Source organism: Fistularia commersonii, chromosome 6, assembly GCF_037954325.1.
Source record: "Fistularia commersonii isolate RoL2024-O1a breed Wild chromosome 6, RoL_Fcom_v1.0, whole genome shotgun sequence".
NCBI classification, from domain to species: domain Eukaryota; kingdom Metazoa; phylum Chordata; class Actinopteri; order Syngnathiformes; family Fistulariidae; genus Fistularia; species Fistularia commersonii.
The window spans coordinates 7,606,684-7,629,609 of NC_141289.1; the positions used below are offsets into that span (position 1 = coordinate 7,606,684).

At 48.4% G+C, this 22,926-nt stretch overlaps 1 protein-coding gene across 3 annotated transcripts in view; it reads left to right on the plus strand.

The window, feature by feature from the left end:
* Nucleotides 1-496: 496 nt before the first annotated feature.
* Nucleotides 497-22,926, plus strand: part of hecw2b (HECT, C2 and WW domain containing E3 ubiquitin protein ligase 2b) — a 37,258-nt gene continuing 14,828 nt past the window's right edge. For 2 of the 3 annotated variants that reach the window (XM_086147917.1, XM_086147919.1), the window contains exons 1-7: nt 8,247-13,015; nt 16,650-16,757; nt 17,022-17,116; nt 17,351-17,426; nt 17,518-17,687; nt 20,499-20,641; nt 22,076-22,176. In XM_086147917.1, the coding sequence (XP_086004043.1) occupies nt 12,625-13,015; nt 16,650-16,757; nt 17,022-17,116; nt 17,351-17,426; nt 17,518-17,687; nt 20,499-20,641; nt 22,076-22,176 (1,084 nt within the window). In that variant the 5' untranslated portion in view covers nt 8,247-12,624. Of the gene's footprint in view, nt 713-8,246; nt 13,016-16,649; nt 16,758-17,021; nt 17,117-17,350; nt 17,427-17,517; nt 17,688-20,498; nt 20,642-22,075; nt 22,177-22,926 lie in introns of those variants that run through there. The other variant, XM_086147918.1, reaches the window with a different exon arrangement.

Below are 22,926 nucleotides of genomic sequence, written 5' to 3' on the forward strand. Positions count from 1 at the left end.
CTCCTGTTTTCCAATGGCAGCTGCGAGATGAGATGATGAGAACAACTTTATTTATCCCGAAGGAAATTGTTGAGAGGCTCCAGCCTCCCCACCGCCCTGACTGAGGGATGAGCGGTTTGTATCGTGAATGAATGAATGGATTAATGAATCTTTATGCGACCGAATATCACGATGCAAGACCTTATTGATCTTCCTTTACCCGCTCACTGTTAGGCATCTCAGAAGATCCAGCTCCAAACACCAATCTGCATTTAGGATAAAGAAGAAGATGGGAAACTGTGGGAGGATGTCAGTTCTCCACCAGTCTCGAGGGAAGGAACCCAGAAAAGTTCTGCCTCGTTTTCTGGAGAAACCTCGTTAGAAGCGACACCGACCCGTTGGAGCGCGTCTGCCGACCCCGGCGGGCCCCGACGCCTCCGCTTGGATAGCATCACACAAAGGTAGGGGGAGGAAGAGGAGGAGGAGGAGGAGGAAGCTGGCGGGGTTAAAGTAGTTATTTTGATGCCGAGCCGCTCGGTCAGATCGGCCGGATCGGAAGGTCCCGCGGTTCCCTGGAGTCTCCGAGCGGCGCCGGGAGCGCGGCTCAGCGGCGGACGTCCCCCAGGCCGGGGCGGTGCAGCGTGGCGGCGGAGGGGCGGTGATCCGGCCGGGATACGGAGCCGATGAGCGGCTGATCCTGCTGCGGACGGCCGGAGGAAACACACTCCGCTCGGTGATTTTATTTTATTTTTTGTTGTTGTTTTTGTCTGGATCGGAGTCGTGCGTGTTCTGCAGCCGGGAGGCGGCGACGCTGCGCCCCGGGGATCGTGGCGCTGGCGGCGGCTGACGGAGCGCCGCAGCCCGGGCCGGGCCGCGCGGAGCCCCGCCGGCCCTGAGCCCCGGACCGGCCGGGCCGACCCGGACCCGCCGCTAAGATCCTCGGCCGGGCGGGAGGTGAGTGCGGCTCCGCCGGGTGTGGACCCGCCGACCGGGGTCCGTTCGTGTCCAAGCGGCGGCTAGGCGGGCGGGCAGGCGACCCGGGTCCGGGGTTCACCGGCGGGCGGGGATGAACGGAGGCCCGGCGAGGGGCGACCCAACGCTGGCCGCGGTACGAGTCACTATCCGGGGGAAGAAGCCTGAGCGGGGGGACCGGGGGGGTGAAGCCAACGGTGGTTCCACCTGTGCGTGCACGCACGAACACGCACACGCACATGCAGACACATATATGCAATGCAGACATATATGCACGCACACAGCTACTCTCACAATCAGATCAATCCTAGAATATCAGGGCATCATACACACACACACACACACACACAGCTTCATCTGACCCGGATTAGAATGCGTGCAATAAACTGGGAGGGGTGTGTGTGTGCGTGTGCGTGCGTGTGCATGTATGTATGTATAAATTTGTGTGTGTGTTTGTGTGTGTGTGTGTGTGTGCAAACATGTTTTGCAGTCGTCTCTGGCACTTGGTCCGTCCACAGCCTCAGCTGGAGTGAATAAACACACACAACCTGCTGTGCTGTAACCAGCTCAGGGTGGGTCTGACTCTATTTATTTTTAATTTATTTGTGTTTTGTTCGCTCTGGCTCGCCAGGACCCTCGAGGAAAGAGATGCCTGGTCCTGCTGAAGTTTCCTGTTCACCACTAACCTACCACTCGCCGGGGGGTCGGGGTATGCTGTGGGGGTTCTCAAGTGCTTGGAGCCTATTTCTAGCCTGGTATTTGATTCCCAGCTCGCCATCCGCGCTTCCTGCCTGCTTTTGTGCGAGTCAAAGCTCACGACGTGCAACAGCAGACAAAAATAAGCTCTCTGGGCCGAACTGGTCGTGGATGCCGGTGCCGCCCGCTGGGCTTCCGCCACCTTATCATGGGAAATGTGTGGGATTCGACCGAACAAACAAGCTCGAGGTTTAAACAAAGCCGCTGTCGTTCCACATCCTTGCGGTCGTCCCTCTGCCCACAGGAAGTGACACGTCACACTCGAAGAAGTATTTGGGCACTTAGAGGAGGCCGAGAGGCGGCGGCCTACATTTCCCGTCATGCTGCTGAACATTGCCGTTCAATCATTCCCCGATCTTGGCCGTATCTCTCCATGTTTAAATGTTTTTGTCTGACAATGTCATTATGACATTGTCATCTTTTATCGTAGCCGGAGATGAAGAGTACAGTTTACCCAGGATGCAAAGTGATCAATCGTGCTGGTCACGGGTTACTTTTAGCGGCGGGACAGGAGACCGATGGAAGATGTGGGCGTTTCTCCCTTCTCCTGTGAGCCAGACAGGCATTTGAACGCAACAGGGGGCGGCGTTCTTTCGATTATATCACATCTGTGTTTACACCTGAGCGTGGCCGCTCCGAAGGGAGGTCCCCGAATGCTGCGCGGCGAGGTGTGGAATCCCATTCTGTCCGTTTGTTTCCTTGTAGCGTTGAAATGTGTGTGTGTGTTGCAGGACGAGTTCCGATCTCGAGGACGTTTTTCGTGGTTTGGCGTCCCCCAAACGGACCCGGCTGAACCTTGGCTGTGAACCCCGGAGTGTTGTTTGAGTAAAGCGGCCTCGCTGGCGGAGCCCTGTCACATCCCATCGGATCACTGGCTCCCGGCGTTACGCCAACTGGATACTCACAGCGGGGGACAGGAAGCCGCCGCCTCCGACGGGAACGCTTCATTTTTCGGGCTCCGACAATATCAGGCCTCACATGTGCACGACTGTTGTCCTGTTCCGGGTTAGTTGCACGAGGCCGGAGCTGGACAAAGAAGCGAATTAAGAGCCGTTCAAATAGAAAGCAGAAGAGAAGCTCAACCTCCTGACGGCGAGCTTTGTTTTCTTTGCTCTGGCGTCTGTTTACGACTTGGTGCGCCAGAAAGTCGTGCGACCCCGGCGTTATTTTGGAGAAATGGGCCTCATTTCTGGTGTTTCCACCGGGATCTGGTCGCTACTTTCCACAGAAGCTCCACATTGATTTAATGAGGCTGCAGCTATTACATCCCCACGTTTCCACGAACCCTTCACGTGACAAGCCGCCTCCGCCGGAGGGTTTGGATTTTCTGCCCTCTCAGCCCGCAAACATCTTAAAGACTCGCTTGCTTTGCATTAAAAACACATGTGTGTATGTGCAAGCACGTCATCGCGACCTCGCATTTACTCTCCTAACGCTGCTTCGGGGTGAAAGTTGTTGCACATTAAATACAGGTCATGTGGACATGCACACAAACTGTACTTTAAACTGTGTGAGTGTGTGTGGGTGGGTGGGTGTCGCAAGTTGCCAGGGTCTGTTTGCATGGAGTTGCATGTGTGTGTTTGTGTATGTATATACTTAGATTCAAAGTCTCACCGTTTATAAATAACTTTTGGAGCGCCGGTGTGAAGGCTGCCCTTCGATTACTGTCTGCAGGGCAATGATCACAGCAGCAGCGAGGAGGGGAGTGCTCGGTTATCACACTCATCCTCCTTTATTAGATCCATTCTGGAGAGGAAGAGTGGTAATCGGCTGTTCGTCATGGTGTTGAAATTGGAATATGAAAGAGAACAGAACGGCTTTTTGTTCTCCTGCATGTCAACTAGTGGGCGGCGCGGTGGTGCAGCGGTTGGCGCCTCTGCCTCACAGCTAGAAGGTCCCTGGTTGGATTCCCAAAGGGAGGCCTTTCTGTGTGGAATCTCTATGTTCTCCTATTGGCTATGCAGGGTTCCTCCAGATTCTCTAGTTTCCTCCCACAGTCCAAACACATGCAGGAGGTTCTGTAGATATCAGATAGCGTGTGAATGGGTGGTTAAAGGGCTCCATATGATGGGTGAATGAGTGAGTGAATGAATGGTTGTACGTCTCTGAAGAGTCTTGCAACCATTCACTGTCATTCAAATGTCATACAGATGTAAGAACAAAAGAGAAAATGGTTGTCTCTCTCATCTAAGCTTGGATAGGCTCCAGCATCCCCTTCAACCCTGAGTAGGATGAACAGGGGATGTACGGATGGATGCCAGTGCAGTGGGTATCGTCTGCTTGGGCCGGCTGCGGCTGGGTTGGTAGAGTAGCAAGGTGGGCGGTTCAATTCCCGTCTGTTTTTGTCTGCATGTGGAAGTCATCCTCGGGCGAAGACCACCTGAGATGGTGGACCCCTGCGATCCTGTCTCCACCCACTCCTTCAAGCAACCCGTTTGTGTGTGTTGAGGGATTTCTGCATCGATGAAGACTCGTATGTGTTTGTGCGTTGTTACCTAAGCATGTGATAGTTTGGCGACACTGCCCCCCCCCCTCCTCTGGTGTGGAGCCTGCAGAGTGCTGAAATAAAACATGACATTCTTTCAAGCTGGGAAGTCAGTGCAGACAGAGGAGGCTGGGAAGGAGCGTCACATGGCAGATACACTGGCGCTTCTCGGTTGAACGTTAGCGTCATCACGAATCCGTGCACGGAATGGTTTCGGGAGCAAAAGTGCCAATCAGGTTCGGTCAGATGGTGTTTGTCAAATTGTAACATGACGAGCCGGGCTTCCACTTGTGAGCGCACAGGCGTGCGGGATTCATTTCCTGTCCAGGGGATGTGATATTATCCAGTAGGAAATAATACTCATGGAGTCATCGGCAAGATTAATGACGCAACATTCCCAAATTATATGACAGCTCACCGGAGTGGTGAGCTTTTAGGACAACGAGATATTTCTATACAGATGGTTAGAGCAGGGGTGGGCAATTATTTTGGCTGGCGAGACACATTTCTTATGTAATTTTTATGTACGGGGCAACTAGGTGTCATGTAAATAAAAAAAATGAAAATTGCAGTTTCACATTTTTTGGCATTTTATTTCAACTTTAAGATCATTAATGGTCATATATACGTCCAGATTATTTTGTATCTAATCATCCATACAAAATTAAAAAAACAGGAAAAAATAAGGAGTTTCTAAAATCAATATTGATTGAAAATAGTTATCAAAATATGAAAAAAAGATAGCTCTGCAGGCCGGATAAAAAAAAACAAACGGGCCGGAAAATTCCCAAGTCTGGGTTAGAGAGTCGGATACAAAAAACACAGCACCCATCTCCACGTCAGCTTAATTGTTGCTAAGCTAACCTGTGCACAGAGGGTTGTTCGGTGGTACTTTTGATGTCACTCGACTTGGAACCGAGAACCTCATGCCAGTTATTTGATTATTTGAACTCGGTGGTCGGTGAACGATGACAAAGTGGGCACTGACACTTTGGTCTGTTTTGGGCACTGATCAATGTGGCGCTTCAAGATACCGGGCAATGCGCTTGGATTCTCTGTTGCTGTTTTTTTTTTAAAAAGGGAAAAGGATTTGATTGGTTTAAACTGATGTCCTCTCATGAACTCTGAAAATGCCTCACAGAGACAGTGATGTGTGTTCAAGCAAACCCGAGATGCAGTTGTTTTGAATGCTCTGATATCGCTTTCGATGGTTTTCCAGGTATGAGCCCGCGGGGCAGGGGGGTATCGGTGGTTCTGCAGCTGCCCCCGCCTCTGCAGTGTTTCATAACCAACCTCAATACTTTGTCAGAAAACCAAGATCCTGTCTGGAATTCTGAAACTGAAAGGACTTGACAAGAAGTATATTTCTTCTCTGGATCTGCTGCACTGTACTCAGATTGTAAGCCAGCAGGAGGTCAAGTCAAGTCGGATTTGATTTATTATGGCGCCGAGTCCCAACCCAGTCTTCCCATGACACTTTCCATGCACAGCTGGTGTGGACCACACTCTTTAAGGTGGCCTCCATGATCCCAACATTCCCCCGGGAGCAAGCTCCGGGAGAAGAAACAAACCTCGGACAGATCCTCAGTGTGTGCGGCATTCTGCCTCGACCCGGAAGGAGAGCATGAGAGACGGACAGAGAGATAGCAACCAAGAGTGCAATGGAGACAAGGAGTTATGAGGGTTGGGAGTGATACCAGAAGCGCTAACCGTTGCATGGTAATTGCTGAGATGATACAATATTGCTTTTAATGTAGCATAGCTGCGCATTTTGGTCCGATCATAAATGTGATGTCTGAGGAAACTGTGGCCGTCCCCTCAAGCAGATGGACCCGTTTGGGTAGCCTACAGAAATCCGAACTTTTGACATGTTTTTCTTGTTGCCAGCCGTCTTGCACTAAGCTAAGCTACCGAGTGTATTCCAGGTAGCCTTCACCCGCATGGCCATATTGCGTATATTGCATAGGTGGTTTCTGAAGCTCAACGCTTGCTTGCAAACTGCAGGGACGGCGAAGTTTACGGCGCCTTTCCAGCAAAAGTCCCGGCAGGGAGGATGAAAATGTGAATGTTGTAGCGCGCCAAATAAACTGTATTCAAACTATGACACCAGATCAAATCCATAGCCTCGCAATCTTTTAATCCACTCTCACAGCTTAGCATACGTCTTGTGATAAAAGCTTGTATATTTGGGTCAGCTGTGGCCGCGTGACGCGTGTGGCCTCGCCAGTGTGTTCAGTCAGATGCTTTCCAGCCAGAGAGCCAGAGTCTTCCTCATGTCGGCAAATTAATTGGCCTAATTACAGTGGCGGCAGCGGCACGGTCTAATTTGTTAATTCAAAACCCCACTGCTCTAAATGGAACCTCCCAGTGTTGCTGGAGAATGAAAAAGGCTAAACGTACATCCAGATCTTTGACCACATGATCTTTTCATCGGTGATAAGTCTGACAAGCAGAGATTAAAAGTTGGAGGTTCACTTTGGGAGTGAGGAGGACAGATAGGATCGAGAGTCGGATCCAAAAGTTGCTGAGTCCTCCCTGGGGATGCCCATGTGTGACAAAAACACGGCATTTAGGTTGTGACTTATGGATCCCATCAAGAACCTGCATTGGTTCCTCAAGGCGTCCCAATCTGTGTATTGATATTCCAAACCTGTGCAAGGTATGGATTATCCTGCCTGTCCGGGAAGATAACGCCCATCTAATTTGCACAGACTAGGAAATGCCCCAAAAATCCAGCGGGAAGGTCAGGGATCTTAATTTCTGCAGAACAGAGGGAATTATTGCAATGTTTTCATGAGCAGCCTGAAAGTTTTCCTGCACGCCGCTGATGCTATAAGTAGCTCGATGATAAGCAGCTGTCGTTTTGGTCGTGAGGGGGGGGGTCTGTGTCCGTGACTAACCTGGAATGCCTGATGTCGGCCGCTGGGGGTCAGAGGTCATGTGTTTGTGTTGGATGGGAGTGGAAGGCGGGCGGCGTGAGCGGCACCGGGGTTTGGGAAGATATGAAGATGTTGAGCATTTGACCTTGAGTGTTAAATGCAAATGAGTTTGGGGGGGGCGAGCTGACGGTACTCCAGTGGGTCTTACGGGAAATGTGTTGAGGTCCATCCACCATCATGTCTGGCGGAGTAGTGACTCCCGAGTTGTTTGCGGCTGCGGAGCGCCAGCCGCCGGTGCCGCAGGGGAAGTGTCCTGCTGTCTGTCACGGTGAAGGATAACGCTCGCCGGTGCCTCGGCGGTAGCGTACAGGCCCCGACGGCGTGCAGCTTTGGAGCTCCAGCTGCAGATTGAAGCGTGTGGGGAATGCAGTGGATTAGAGAAGGCATTCTGTCAACATTAAATCCCCCCACATTCTCTGTTCCCCCCCGCCACTGGATCAAGGACGCGTACCTTCACATGTGTGCATGTGTGCCTATCTGATTAGTTTTATAAGGCAGAGGAATTGACCTTGTGTGTGTGTGTGTGTGTGAGTGTGTGTGTGCTCGCATTTTAACATCCGTGACATCGGGCGGAGCTAGCTTTAGTTTCTGCAGCGATGTGTGCATGTGAGTGTATTTAAATGTAGCAACACCACAACTGGGCTGTCGTGTGTGTGTGTGTGTGTGTGTGTGTGACAAGTGGCCTTAAACTCTGCCAACTTCACAGCGCTCAGCATTGGCCTCTGGCCCGGGCTTTTTCTAAAGCTTCTCAGGCCAGATGTGTGTGTGTGTGTATGTGTGTGTGTGTGTGTGTGTGTGTGTGTGTGTCTGTGTGTGTGTGTGTGTGTGTGTGTGTGTGTGAACCTGCTTTGGTGCTTCATTGCAGTGGTGGTGTCCAGGCAGTCTGAATATCACCTCAGGGCTACCAGACTATATCCCCAAAACCAAGTGCTCTGCTCTCCCGGGTTTCCAGCAGGCAATAGCGATCACCAGCAGCCTGACGGCGGACAGAAATTGCCCTGGCTGTGACCAATCAGGGGTGGCGATGGCACATTTTTTTTCTCTCGGATGTGGTGTCTGTCGACCATTTCAAGGAAACGGACTGAACAGAAACAGCGAAATAGCCGTTCTTTTTTTTTTTTTTTTTGGACAGTAGAGACTGGCCTACCCTCTCTGCACGCACATCCGCACATATATGTGACAAATTGCCGGCTGTTGCCGTGACGATGGCTAGCTGGGAAGAAAAAATGTGAACACGTAACCGAGAGCTATTGTGCGGGCGGAAATGATGAGGTGTGTGTTGTGTGTCGGTTGTGAGTCTGTTCTTCATTGGGACCGTCTTCCTGCGACCGTTGACACAATGGTGTGATGCTATCAGTCAGACTGCCCCGCCCACTTTTTTCCCCTCAGCAGCTTCCGCACCGTCTGGGAAGAGCAGTTTTTTCAGGAGGGGTGACGTCTGCAGGGCTCACCTCTGAATGGTCCCTGAAACAGATGCATTAAAGTTTTATTTCCTTCATTCATTCATTTATTTATTATCTTTACCGCTTATCCTGCACTCGGGGTGCTGAAGCTTACCCCAACTATGATTGGTCGAGAGACGCCGTTCACTCTGGACCAATCACAGGGCCACATATATATATATGTATTCAACCATTTACCCTCTCATCGAAAGGTCACAGAGACAAACAACCATTCACTCTCTCATTCATATTTCATATAGACATACAACCATTCACCCTTTCATTTACACACCAGATAGAGACAAATAAGCATTCACTCCCAAGAACCAAAGTGACGTTATCTCAGGTTTTGACCGACCCGAAGGCTAAAGGTATTGTTGGTAGAGGAGGTGTCCCTCCAATCAGAAAGTGGGGATGGGATTCCCAGCTCCTCCTGTCTTCATGTCAAATTGTCCTCTTGCAAGATGTTGCTCCCGATGGGATGCTTAGTGCCTTGCATGGCAGCTCCGCCACTATCGGCGTGTGAATTGGGGTGAATTCTCTCCAGTGTACAGTGTTTTAAGTGAAAGTCTTGGAATCGACTTCTCTGATCCCCTCCTTGTTCTCCATTTTGTTAATGATTAGTAGGTGTCACTGCCATGATGGTGTCACCCTTCTTCCTCTCCACCCCCATCTTTTGCCGTTCCACACGCCACAGCTAATTTGAGAAGGGCCTCCGGGGACGAGGCGTCTGTCCGTGACTGCACATCCGCTCGGCCCTCAGTCAGAGGGGAGGCCGTGGGTATTTCGGCGGTTGATCATTCGTTCCGACGCCAAGATGGAGTTTGGGTTTGGTAATCACCTCTCTCCATGACAACGGCGGTGTGTGCATGTTGATGAGAGTGATTGAAAACAATGAGGTACAGAAGCGCGAAGGTGTGTGTGTGTGTGTGTGTGCGTGCGTGCGTGCGTGTTTGGCTAGGCTGACAGGATCTGGTTCTATTTCTGGCCGTCCACGAAAACACACTGAGCGTGTTATCAGCTGGAAGATGGAGGGGAGTGTGTATGCAGTGTTTCCAGGTTAGAGAAATGTGTGTCTGAGAATGAGGTGGAAGGTCAATTCCATTCTGACATTTCCAATGTTGGCCGTCATGTATTTGCTTGTAGACTCAGGCTACACTTTGGAGTGACGTTTCCCTCTTTGCTCCAGAGGTTCTTCAGCTCTGATGGACCATGGGTAGTTTGTGATGTTTACCTGCTGGGGTTGGAAGCTTCCAATGGGGTTGTTGTGTTGATGTAAGTGTTGTTTAGAGCAGTGTTTCCCAAACTTTTTTTGAGCCACGGCACATATTTTACATTAGAAAAATCACACGGCACACCACCAAATAAATATGTCAAAAACATTTTTTAACGAATTAGAATGACACGGTAGTCTCAATTTACTTAGTGTGAAATCTAATATATCTAATATCTGTAGATTCATCTAGTTGTAATGCAAATTTCACACCGATGTGCAACTTTTACAGAACACTTTTGTCAATGTCTGAAGTCATGTCATCAATATGTCTGGAAATGGTATTATTGGAGAGAACTCTGGCTCTTTCTTTATCAACACCAGAGCCGAGCATTTCTTCTACAATGATTTTGCCGGCAGGTAGTATTAATGTTTTGCTACGATGTGTGGCTGTTTGGATTTAGAGATGAGTTCAGCAACTTTGTAGCAAGCTTCCACTGCTTTCTCTCTCGTCTTGGTAGTTTTCAACAATGCTGCCCGTTTGTTTACGCAGATACAAGTACTTTTTATTTTAAAAATGTATCACGCAAAGCGTCACTAATCACTCTGATACACAGATGCACAGGTTAATTCTCACACTAACTCACACTCACATGCTAACACTAACAATGCCGGACGGCATTGTTAGAAGACCAAAGTAATAATATCACAACAATACCGCAACAATAGCACTTTCAACTTGCAAAATACATGTTTTATTGCCTGTTTATATATTGTATAGTTATTTTATTGCCTATCTGTATATTTTATATATATTGTCCATTTTGTACAGTTTTATATTTGTATTGTCCAGGACTACAGATGGAAATTAGCTATGAGCTACAATCTGGTACAAAACATCTCGGCCTCTGTGCTTAATGTAATTGTACACTGTCCGAATAAACTTCTAAACAAACAAACAAACAAATTCACTACCTGTTGCCATCGACTGGGCATGCTGCCCTCATAGACATAGGAAGACACATTATTTGTGTTGGAATAAATTATTTTTGGACCAATCAGGTGAAAATGGGCATTTTTCCATGGCACACCTGATGATCTCTCACGGCACACTAATGTGCCACGGCACAGTGGTTGGGAAACACTGGTTTAGGGGAATGAAGTGTTAGCATTGTTATGGGTTGAAATCTGTACGTCTGTAGATTGTGTTAAAATCCAGTGGCAGAGTCGGGCTGAGGTTCAGGTGGAGTCACCTGGGCCTGGTTTGGGTTTTTGACTTCTCCAGGTGAGCTTCAGGGCGCGGACGGATCTTCAGGTGTCTGTGTGTTGGTCTGTCTTGGGATGGATCTCAGCACGGTGTCGTGTGTAGGACAAGACCCTCCTCCTCTGCTCAGTGAATGTCTGGCTTTTTTTACTCCTCCCTCAAACCACCTGCCCTTTCTGGCCAGAATGCAGACATTGGTGTCGACGAAGGTCCTTCAGGTGCTCCACGCGCAGATGGACCTTCTGTGTCGGGTCGTCTGATAATACAGAGGTCGTTTGGTCTCCAAACACAATCCTCATTGCGCCGAACAGCAGACACCAACTTCTCCATCTTCCCTCATGCGTCCATGACCTGGACAACAGAGAACCTTCACAGACACGTGAAGGAACCAGGGGCCGAACCTGGAGGTTTTACACTTCAGTTTGTAAGGAGGCCTCGGTGGAGCCCCTGAGGCCTCCCCGATTGGTGGATCTTCAGGCTACACTCATGAAAGGTCTCCAGACTGGAAAAATGATTCCTGATGTAAAATCTCCTTTGTTTTCTATAAATAGCGATAGAGGAACATGATTGGATAATTGTTTTTTTTTTTTTTAAATCTCCATGTGTTCCTTTGAAACAGATATTTTCTCGAGAGGACGCAGATTTCAGTGCTAAGAATAGTCCATCATGTAAAGCTCCTCCACGATGTACTGATCATCATTCCTCTTTTGTCTCCCTCTGTCCTCCACCCCTCCCTCTCCTCCCCCCCGCTCTCTCACTCTCTCTCTCTCCTTTAGGTCTCCAAAGCTCCCCAACTCCACCTCCACCTCCAACCCTGTCCTCCCCGTGGACTTTAGGAACATCTCCCACCCTCCCCCTTGGCGGACGAGCGGATCGAGTCCCCGGATCTTTTTTCATCCCCCTTCTTCATCTCTCTCTCTCTGCACCCCCTCCTCCATCGCTTCCCTTTGTTACAATGCGTCCTGGGACGGTTCTTCAAGGATCGCAGTACCCTTGAGCGAGGCACCGTCACCGTGGTTTACTCTCGCGATATGATAAAAATGGACGTGATAAGAACGAGCCCGCCGTAGTCGAACCCGAATGACACCCCCGGAGATGCGAGGAGCGGTGAAGTGCCTCGCCTGAGAGCACACCGGCAGAGCCAAGGAGATGTTTGGAAAGGAGTCGGACGTCCAGACTATTCTGTGGAGCGTCTTTTGAGGTGGAAGAGCCTCGGACGGCACGCTTCATCCATCCACCCGGGCAGCCCTCCCGTCATTTTTCCGCCTCTTGCCACTGCTCCCTTCTTGTTCCTCCCTTTCCTTCTTGTTTCCTTCTGCTCGCCCCACCCGGCCACCACCATTCGCCCCTCCCTCACAACGGCTGTCCTCCCCTCCCGCCCCCGTCCCCAGTCCTCCCCTCCCCCCGCCTCCTCCGCCCCCTCCTCCCCTCACCACCACCACCACCACCACCATCACCACCACCACCACCACCACCGACACCATCCTCACCCCCAGCTCCACCACCAGCTCTCCTCCTCCCCCCCTCACTTCCCACCGCCTCCTCTACGAGCTTCCCCGCCGCACGTGGTAACTATGGCGATGGCCGCCGCCACCACCACCACCTCCTCTTCTTCGTCCCCGCCGTCATCCTCGTCGTCGGCCAGGGAGCACCTGTTGGCGGTGCGGCGCCGACACCCGCACGGACGGCCGTACACCATCGGGCCCGACAACCTCCGCAGCCTGTCGGTGCAGGGCGCCTCCTCCGCGCCCTCCTCCTCCTCCATGTCGTCAGGCATGCAGCCTGAGGCGGCGGCCATGGGGCTCCAGAGGGCCAACAGTGACACAGACCTGGTGACGTCCGAAAGCCGCTCGTCGCTCACGGCGTCGACATACCAGCTCACGCTGGGCGTCGGCCACCTGGTCATCTCCTGGGACATTAAAGAGGAAGTGGACGCCACCGACTGGATTGGACTGTACCACATCGGTGAGCACGCCTATCAAGTCGCAGCACGCGGCGGCGCGTTGTGATAGCTAGCACAGGTTTCTACTTTGAAAGTGTCGCCTTATAACAACTTATTTTCTCCATGGCAACCTTATCAGATGGTATTCTCTGGATTGCCGCCCTACCTGACCCACCCTGAACCTTCCTCCTATCATCCATCCATCCATCCCTCGTCTGGAAGTGTGATTAAAAATTTAAGCGGTGTATTGATATCATATGAAAAAGAAGTTGTGACTTGGAACTCTTTGGCCTGAGGTTAGACCCTGACTGAGGCTTTAGCCAGCCTGGCTGAGGCATTAGCCATTAGCCATCTAATGCAGCGCGTGTTTGTGTCTGTCTGTGTGTGTGTGTGTGCGTGTGTTCGCTCGCGTGCGCGAACGAGACAGTTAGACTGATGAAAAGTGATGCTGACTCAGCGTCCGTAGCCTTTAAGGGCAGTTCTGTTTCCTCTCATATTACACTCTCCTACTCCAATGCCCTGAATCATCCCAGCATATTGAATTATAAAAATAAGAAAGAATCCCACGGGCGTCATGGCGCTGCAACGGTCGGTGCTGCTCCTTTGCAGCGAGAAGGTCCCTCGTTGGATCTTCTGAGCGGAGTCTCCGTGTTCTCGCTGTGTCTGCGTGGAGAACCTCAGGGTTCTTCCTACAGTCCCAACACATGCAGGAGGTTCACTGGAGACTCTACATTGTCCGGACGTGTGAATGAGAGGGTAAATGGTTATACGTCTCTAAATGAGGTGCGAATTAGGTTTTGCATCTCGATATGACACGCAAATGAGCCAACGAATGGTTGTATGTCTCTATATGACGTGTGAATGAATGAATAAATGGTTGTATGTCTATATGCAGCCCCTTTGAGCAACTCTTGCCCAATAACATCCAGGGTAGGCACCAACTCTGAGTGCATAAGCAACACGGATAAAGAAATGGATGAACGAAAGAGAATAATACCGCAAAAAGTGTCACAGATGTGACACTTTTTCTTTAAAGGTGTGTAATGACTATGGATTTCTTTCAGTATCTTGTCTCTTTAAAATATCTTCCTCGCAAAACCGAAAAGATTTTCACATGAGTTTTATGAGAAGTCAAACCAAGAAACTTCAGGTCAAAACCGAAGGAATCCAGATATGATTTTGTAAAACCGTTTCAAAGCTAAGAGAGATGTTTTCCCCCTAGTGTTTATCAATTGTTGCATCTTTTGCTTCGTCTATTTTGAAAATGACCATCGGATTATAAGAAAGGAGACACCTGCTGCAGCCGCAGGGTGCAAGAAAGAGACATATCAGCCCCATTAGCAGCTATAATGAAGTCCTAACACGAGAAGGAAAACACCTCCCCCTTTTCTTGTCGGGTTTCTTGTTACAATGGAAACGCGGCTAATTGCTCGGGCTTTGGAGGGACGAGACGGCGGCAGGCCGAGGATCGATTTTTATCGATCCGCTCCTCGTGTTTCTGAGATAATCTGAAACGGTGAAAACACTGATCGCAGATCCACGATGGAGACAGATTTTCTTATTTAGATTAACTCCAGACAGCGGGTGAGGTGTTACGTAGGTGCCGAAGAGGAGTTGACGTTGGAGGCGAGGGCGCATCAGGGATCTGCTCCGGGCCCCTTCTCGTTGTCTCCGGTGATGAGCAGATGAGATTAGACGGGAATCTCCATGGACTATGATGTTTGCAGATGACTTGTGTCTTGTGACTTGAATTGCGATGTGTAGTGAGAGCAGGGAGCAGGTGGAGGAACATCTAGAGAGGTGGAGGTATGACCTGGAAAGGAGAGGAATGAAAGTTAACCGCTGCAAGAGAGAATACATGTGGAGAAGAGGTGAAGAAATGTGAGCACGCCGGTTGGAATGGGTGGAGGAAAATGTCAGGGGCGATAAGAGGAGGACAGGAAAGTTGGAGAAGACAGGTTTGGAGACGCTGAGGAAGCAGAGCTGGAGATGTGGAGGTCCTTTGGGAGCGAGGAGGATGGAGAGGATCAGGAATTAGTCCATCAGAGGGACAGCAGATGTTAGATGTTCTGGAGATAAAGTCAGACAGAGATAGTTTGGACACGAACACAGAGGGGACGGGTAAAAGGATACTTCCTCAAGGTCACCGTGAGGTGGGGCGAGGAACCTGGAAGCCACCAGGTCACCGGAATATCTCATGAAGAGGTGGAGTTCATGACTTGAGGAGTCATTCATGTGGTAACAACTGTATGTGTTCTAATAGTCGATGTACATTCAAACATTTTAAAGGCTATAGATATAGAACAGAACAGAATGGGGAAATTTCAATCAGCACAGTGGAAAGGCGACAGCGCAGTAGAGGTAGTGTAGTCATGAATATTATAAGTACAAAAAAAACAGTAGCATGCAAAGTATCAGAAAAACATATTCATTTAATAATTATATATTTTGCTTTATAAAATAAATGTGCTAGCTTTGAAATGCTGTCTGGTCTACTGAATCACCAGTGATGTGTGTGTGTGCATGTGTATGTGTGTGTGTGTGTAATGCTTATTATCTGTCACTCAGAACGGGTTAGGGTTTATTGATGGTGAGCTGCAGTGACAAACGGTGAAGGGTGTATCATGTGTGTATATCTAGTCGTATGTGGGTGTGTGGCAGGGGGGTTGATATATCCAGCTGGACACAAACCGTTTGTCATCCTTTACACTGCATATTACGTCTGATGGCCGGGCGGGGATGTGGTTTACGACTCGTTCTCCCGGAGCCTCCCCGTCGTCACCTGATTTGGAGGAATTAGCCTGACAGTGGCTAATGGATTCTGGTCTCTTCACTGTAAATGTATTTTTTTATTTCCATTTTTCTGTCATCGGGCCAGATGAATTAAGAGGGAATAAGTAAATAAGGCAATGACGTTGCATTTGAAAGATATGTTGTATATCTGTACAGGATATCGGGTTAAGTATTTAGTTATTATAAGTAAGTATTAAGTATTTATAATTATTAAATATAAATAATATAAAAAATAAATATAAATATAAATAAATGATAATACAATAATTATAATATAATAACAATAAATATAAATAATAAATAATATAATATACATAATAATAATAGTAGTCTTTAGTATTTCCGGCGCTGTCCCGGTCAGCTGCCTGCCAGAATTTCTCCTCACCTTAGGGTCTCTTTTTCCTAAATTTTCTACTTTTTTTAAAATTCTATTTACTGCTTTTTCAACAATTTCCCTCGGGATAAATAAAGTTGTTCTTATTCTTATTCTTAAATGGATCAAAAAAAATCCCCTCTCCATATCAAAAGAAATAACCAGCAATTTCTCATTAGATTGGGAAACTAAGGATTATTAATCCTGCATTGGGGAAGGTTACAGACTTTAATGCCTTTAAGTATGCCTTTTTTAATAAAACATATTGGATTGGTTAGGGTCACCATAAAAGGGTCACCGGGACTGTTTTTCACAGGTGACAGTGAATGCATCACGTTGAACCCCATCCCACAGCAGGGTCGTTGCACTTCGGGGTGATTTCAAGATAAAAGCTGCCTCAAACGTTTTACTTATCTACCTTAATAGATCCCCTGACTGTCCAATAATCCATGCAATCGATCAATAAAATAAGGTGTCTGTGTGTCCTGCAGATGAGACTTGTGTCGCCAATGTGTGGGATTCCAAGAACCGTGGCGTGAACGGCACCCAAAGAGGACAGATCGTGTGGAGACTGGAGCCGGGACCCTACTTCATGGAGCGTGAGTGATCCCTTGGATTCCGTCAAAGGGGATTTTTATGAAACATATTTTGCGGAATCCTGACGAGGGACAACTGGAATTTGAGCAGGGATTTACCAGATAAGCTCCATTTATATTAGCCAACCAACCAAGGGGAAGATTAGCTTGACCTCCTGGCTCAAATGCACAACCAAGGGGGGACTCAAGGTGGCTTATAGTCCTTATTAAATAACAGAACAGAGCTCAATTAAGGTGAACTGTGTTCGATCTCCCCTCCATCCACAGCCGAGACCAAGATCTGCTTCAAATACTACCACGGCGTGAGCGGAGCACTGAGAGCAACCACACCCTGCATCACCGTCAAGAACCCCGGAGTGCCGGTACGTCCCTCGGTATCACCGACCATCGCCACTAATTATCAGGATTCGACAAAAAAAAATTCTGCAAAGGTCACATCGGAGGCGTTAAGTGTTCTCAAATGACGAGGCCTCCCTGGAGGTCCTTGAGGGAGCATCACCTGGAGTCTGACCTTTTAGGAGCCTACGAAACTTGGAGGGTTTTGATGGAGCACTAACATCGAACTTAAATTCACCACGTTTTTTTATCTCCACCAGGTGGGCAGTGAAAACCAAGTGGAGGACCAATCAGGGCCGGAGCATTGTAGGAAGCTCGTCAGCTTCACTCTGTCAGGTAATAGCAGTGATTTTTAGGACACACACACACACACACACACACACACACACACACACACAGATACTCAGGTCTGTGATTTTTGCTGCAGACATCCGGGCGATGGGCCTGAAGAAGGGAATGTTCTTCAACCCAGATCCTTACCTGAAGATGTCCATCCAGCCAGGAAAGAGGAGCGGCCTCCCCAAGTTCACCCACCACGGCCAAGAGAGGAGATCCTCCATCATAGCCAACACCATCAACCCTGTGTGGCACGGAGAGGTCTGCACACACACACACACACACACACACACACACACACACACACACGCCATGTATGCCAAAGTGTCCATGCGTAAGACACTGAAGCACCAGTTGCCCCCGATGCTATCTTTGGCTCCTTGCATGGCATTGGTTCCTTAGTGTGTGTCAGTGGGTAAAAAAGGGCAGCATGAAGGTGCAGTGGTTAGAACCTCCACCTCACAGTGAGAAGTTCCCTGGTTGGATTCCCATAGGGGGCCTTTCTATCTGGAGTTTCAATGTTCTTCAAGTGCCTGCATGGGGTTCCTGTGGGTTCCTCCCACATTTCAAAAGTCGTGCAGGAAGTACACTGGAGACCCTACATTCACCCTCTGACCCCGATGTCACAGGGTGAATGTTTGTATGTGTCCATATGATGTATGAATAGGAGTGAATAAACAGTTGTGTGATGTGTGATGTGCCCATTTTTAAGAATAAGGGGGATGTGCAGAATTGCAGCAACTATAGAGGGAAAAAGTTGACGAGCCATACAATGAAGTTGTTGGAAAGAGTAGTGGAAACTAGACTGAGAGCAGAAGTCAGCATTTGTGAATAGCAATATGGCCTCATGCCTCAAAAGACTACCACAGATGCAGTATTTGCTTTGAGAATGCCAATAGAGAAGTATAGAGAAGGCCAAAGGGAGCTGCATTGTGTTTTTGTAGACCTAGCAAAAGCATATGACAGGGTCCCCCAAGAGAGGAGCTCTGGTATTGTATGAGGAAGTCTTGAGTGGCAGAGAAGTATGTTAGACTGGTGCAGGACATGTATGCTTGCTGTGAGACAGTTGGTACGGTGTGCTGTAGAGGTAACAGAGAAGTTCAAGGTGGAGGTGGGACTCCATCAGATATCAGCTCTGAGCCCCATCTTGTTTGCAGTGGTGATGGACAGGCTGACAGATAAGGTTAGACAGGAATCTCCATGGACCATGATGTTTGCAGATTACTTTGTGATCTGTAGTCAGAGCAGAGAACAGCTTGAGGAAAATCTAGAGAGATGGAGGTATGCATTGGAAAGTAGAGGAATGAAAATGAGACAGAGTGTATGTGTGTGAATGAGAGGAACCCAGATGGAATGGTGAGGCTACAGGGAGTGGAGATCAAGAAGTTGGAAGATTTCAGGTACTTGGGGTCAACAGTCCAGAGCAACGGAGAATGTGGAAAAGAGGTGGAGAGACGGGTTCAAGCAGGTTGGAATGGGAAAAGTGTTGGGAAAAGTGTTGGGCACTATGCGATAGAAGATGATCAACCAGAATAAAAGGAAAGGTGTACATGACTGTGGTGAGACTAGCGATGATTTATGGCCTAAGAAACGGTTACAATGACAAGAGAGGAGGCAGAGCTAGAGGTTGCAGAGATGAAGATGCTAAGGTTCTCTTTGGGAGTGACCAGGATGGATAGGATCAGGAATGAGTCTATCAGAGGAAAAGTACATTTAGATGTTTTGGAGAGAAGGTCAGAGAAGCCAGACTGAGATGGTTGGGTCATGTACAGAGGAGAGATAGTGAATATATATTGGTAGACGGATGCTGGAATTGGAGCTGCCAGGCAGGAGGTCTCGAGGAAGACCAAAGAGAAGATTTATGGACGTAATGAGAGATGATATGAAGGTAGTTGGTGTGAGAGAGGAGGATACAGAGAATAGGGTTAGATGGAGAAGGTTGATTTGCTGTGGTGACCCCTGAAGGGAAAAGCTGAAAGGAGGGGGAGGAGAAGTCTCCGATGTGTGTATGACAGGGTGAATGGCTGTATGAATGGTTGTGTGTCTTTATGTGAGCTGCAGCTCCCACGTATTTCAGGCAGAGGCCCACAACGGTCTTGACATGTCCCCAGTTGGCAACCAGCTCAGCACTGAAGGGAAAGGTCAGAGGTTCAAGTCCTGAACTTTGCAAAGACCTACATACCAGCAGTGGGGGAGGGGAGGTCCTTCTCCTCCCCACCCAATATTCACATTTAGTTCTGTCCATTGAACTTCTCAAATCCAGATGTTGCTTGATTCCTGGGGCTCCTCGTCGAAAATAATTTTGAAGCCTTCAAGCGCATGAAACGCTGATTTTATTTTCAATTAATAAAATCTTTTCAGTGTTGGTCATTCACACACATTCAGCTGGGATGCAGCTTCCACTTCTGTTCAATTCGCTGCCGGTTACAAACAGGAGACAAGAATATGAGAATCGTGAAATTCTCAGGAAAACACCGGCATTGTCTTGCAGTCTTGCAACAATTAGTTTACCGCAAGTTCATGGTTTCATGCTCAAGGTGGATGTTATTGAACACGGGAAGAGCCAAAACAGGCTTGGAGCACCCCGATCATCTCCGCTCAGTGACGACGCGTGTTGGTTTTAAAAGGCTCTATCTTGGGGAAGGTCTGCAGATAAGAATCAGGAACGTCTCCGTTCTTTTGCGAACAAGCATCCAATTAATTCAAACCTTGGTTCATCGCCACCCCTCGATGTATTTTAGCATCAAACATGCATTGACGAAGCGCCTTGTGGCCTCTGTCAAATCAGATTACGGCAGGAATCCAATCAAATCCCGTCCACGTTGGCTGGAGGGACTTACTTGTTGCGACAATGGCGAATGTCTGCATGAGATGCAATAAAAGAGGAGAAGTATTAGTCCGGTTTTCCGTGAGAGGGATGAATTATATTATTATAATATTTTAAATTTAGACAAACTGCTCCTCCAGACAAACCAGAGGGACCTCTGCTTTACCTCAGTGATGATGTGTTAGGATGACTCACTTGGAAATGGTGAAGTAACTCCTCGCTGTGTTCCGGACCCCCTTTTTCAGAAGTACACGTTCGTGGCTCTGCTGACGGACGTGCTGGAGATCGAGGTGAAGGACAAGTTTGCAAAGAGCCGGCCAATCATCAAACGTTTCCTTGGTCAGCTGATCATCCCCGTGCAGAGGCTCCTGGAGGGGCCGACGGCCGAGTGAGTCCACACCCAGTACAGGACTGTATTTCTTTCCGCCTCGGTCGACTTCTGACCTTCAGCGTTTAACCCTCAACAACTCCACAGAGTTTCTGTCCATGCCAGTCGATGGGTACCGATCAGCTCTTTGTCTAGGCATTGATCTGATATCGATTATGTCAGTGGTGATGCATTGTTTGAGTCCACGGTGTGTCAGTTTGTGAACCAATTAATGCACCATTCTGGCAAACAAACTTATGGGATGTGGTCCACATTAATCTTTGTGTGAGTCTGTGTGAACTTGGTGGTGGTTTTAGCTTCTTCTGCGGTACGCGGGGTTGTTGACTTGTTCAGGCGCCGATGGATGTACAGGTGTTTGTGTGTGTCGATCTGCCTTGGGTAGGATCTCAGTACGGAGGTGAAAGGTTGTGTCTGTTCAGCAAAAGTGTCTCCAGTTTGACAAAGGTAGCCGAAGAAGCCGAGCGGATGAGAGGAGGAACGTATTTAAGGAGACACCAATTCCAGTTTCCAGGATAAGTTTTGACAATAACAGACCTAGAGGACTGAGAGTCTTCACAGACACTACCCAACAGAGCGCGTCCCAGTGATATTTTTGTCAACCAAACCAGCAGATGACCCTCAATGACCTCTTGTGATTCCATGAATCTTTAGCTGGAGGACATTGCCTTATGTGGAATTGCGGTTCTAGTGCTGCCCTACACTATGTGTCCACAGTGGAGGCTGAGACAAATATCTAAACCTTCTTCCTCCATTCTCGGCTGTAGCTGGGGCGTCTTCTTCCAAAATCATGAATCAAAGGGGATAGGTCCGAATGATTTGATAATCTGGTCTGAGGGATCAAGTGGATCCAGGGACCCCATAGAGCACTCGCAATGCTAACAGATGCTTTCGCTGTAGGGGGTCAGCGGTTCGTGTTTGTAATGTTCCATTGATGGATGCCATATTTACGCTCCCCGACAGCACATGTCAAGAATATGAACAATGATCTGACCTGATTCTGTTTATTTGTATTTGTATTTCTTTGGTGTGCACAATGAAATTTTAGCAAGCCGTTGGTTTAACCCTTTGGAAATGGCATGGCAGGAGGGTCACCTCAGCCATTTGTCCTCCGGGGCGCCACCATATCCTCGTTTTTTGTCGAGCTACTGCTAATGCTAATGGTTTGATCCATCAATGTACTTCGACTCATGACAATAAAAAGTTCCCCTTGAGAAGGGTACCTCCTGGAACCAAATTTGAGCTGGACTGTTAGGGGCTATCGCAGCTATTTGATAGCTAGTTGAGCATCATTGGTGGAGTGTCTGCCATGGTCACTGTGTCTACAAGCTCTTCATCAGTCAGACCTTTGCCTTTGTGGAATGGATGATAGAATTATGCGTCTTTGCCGTCTGCTCTCCAGCCGCTCAGACATAGCCTGTGTTTGTGTCCGTGCAGCCAGCAGCCCGTCAGCTACAGCCTGTGCCGCCGCCTCCCCACGGACCACGTGAGCGGGCAGCTACTCTTCAGAGTGGACATCACCTCCACGGGGCACGAAGGTGGGTACCTGCGTAAGATGTCAGCGGTCATTAAGACAAAATATTGATTTAAAGGTGGGGTTTGATTTTCTTAACCAATCACTCAACAGTTTACAGTCGTACTTTGACTTAGGAGTTTAAGTAGTTAAGTAGTTAAGAGCTCGTAACTCGAGCTCATATATCATATTTTCTCATATATCAAACTAAATTTCTCCATCAAAAGGAATTGAAATGGTATTAATCAGTTCCAGACCCCCAGCTTTGTTACTTTTTTCTTGAAATAAGGAAAATGTGTTTACAAATAAATATTCTACAAAAAAATTAAGAATCCCAAATAAAAGAAATCATAATGTATCATGTAAGAAGATTGAATGAAGATGCTGGTAACAGTGGAGGAGATGGATGGATTTGGTGCTCTGTGTCACTTAACTTACTGGCTACACACGTGCTGCTACAATGTGTTGATAAAAATGTATCTTGCACACTTTGCTACTTTATGGCTAAGCCTCATTTAGCGATGGAGTAAATGCCAGCGATGATGTATGGACTAGAAACAGTTCCACTGACGAAAAGACAGGAGGCAGAACTAGAGGTCGCAGAGATGAGGATGTTGAGGTTCTCTTTGGGAGTGACCAGATGGATAGGATCAGGAATGAGTCTATCAGAGGGACGGCACATGTTAGATGTTTTGGAGAGAAGGTCAGAGAAGCCAGACTGAGATGGTTGGGTCATGTACGAAGGAGGGATTGTGAAGATATTGGTAGACGGGTG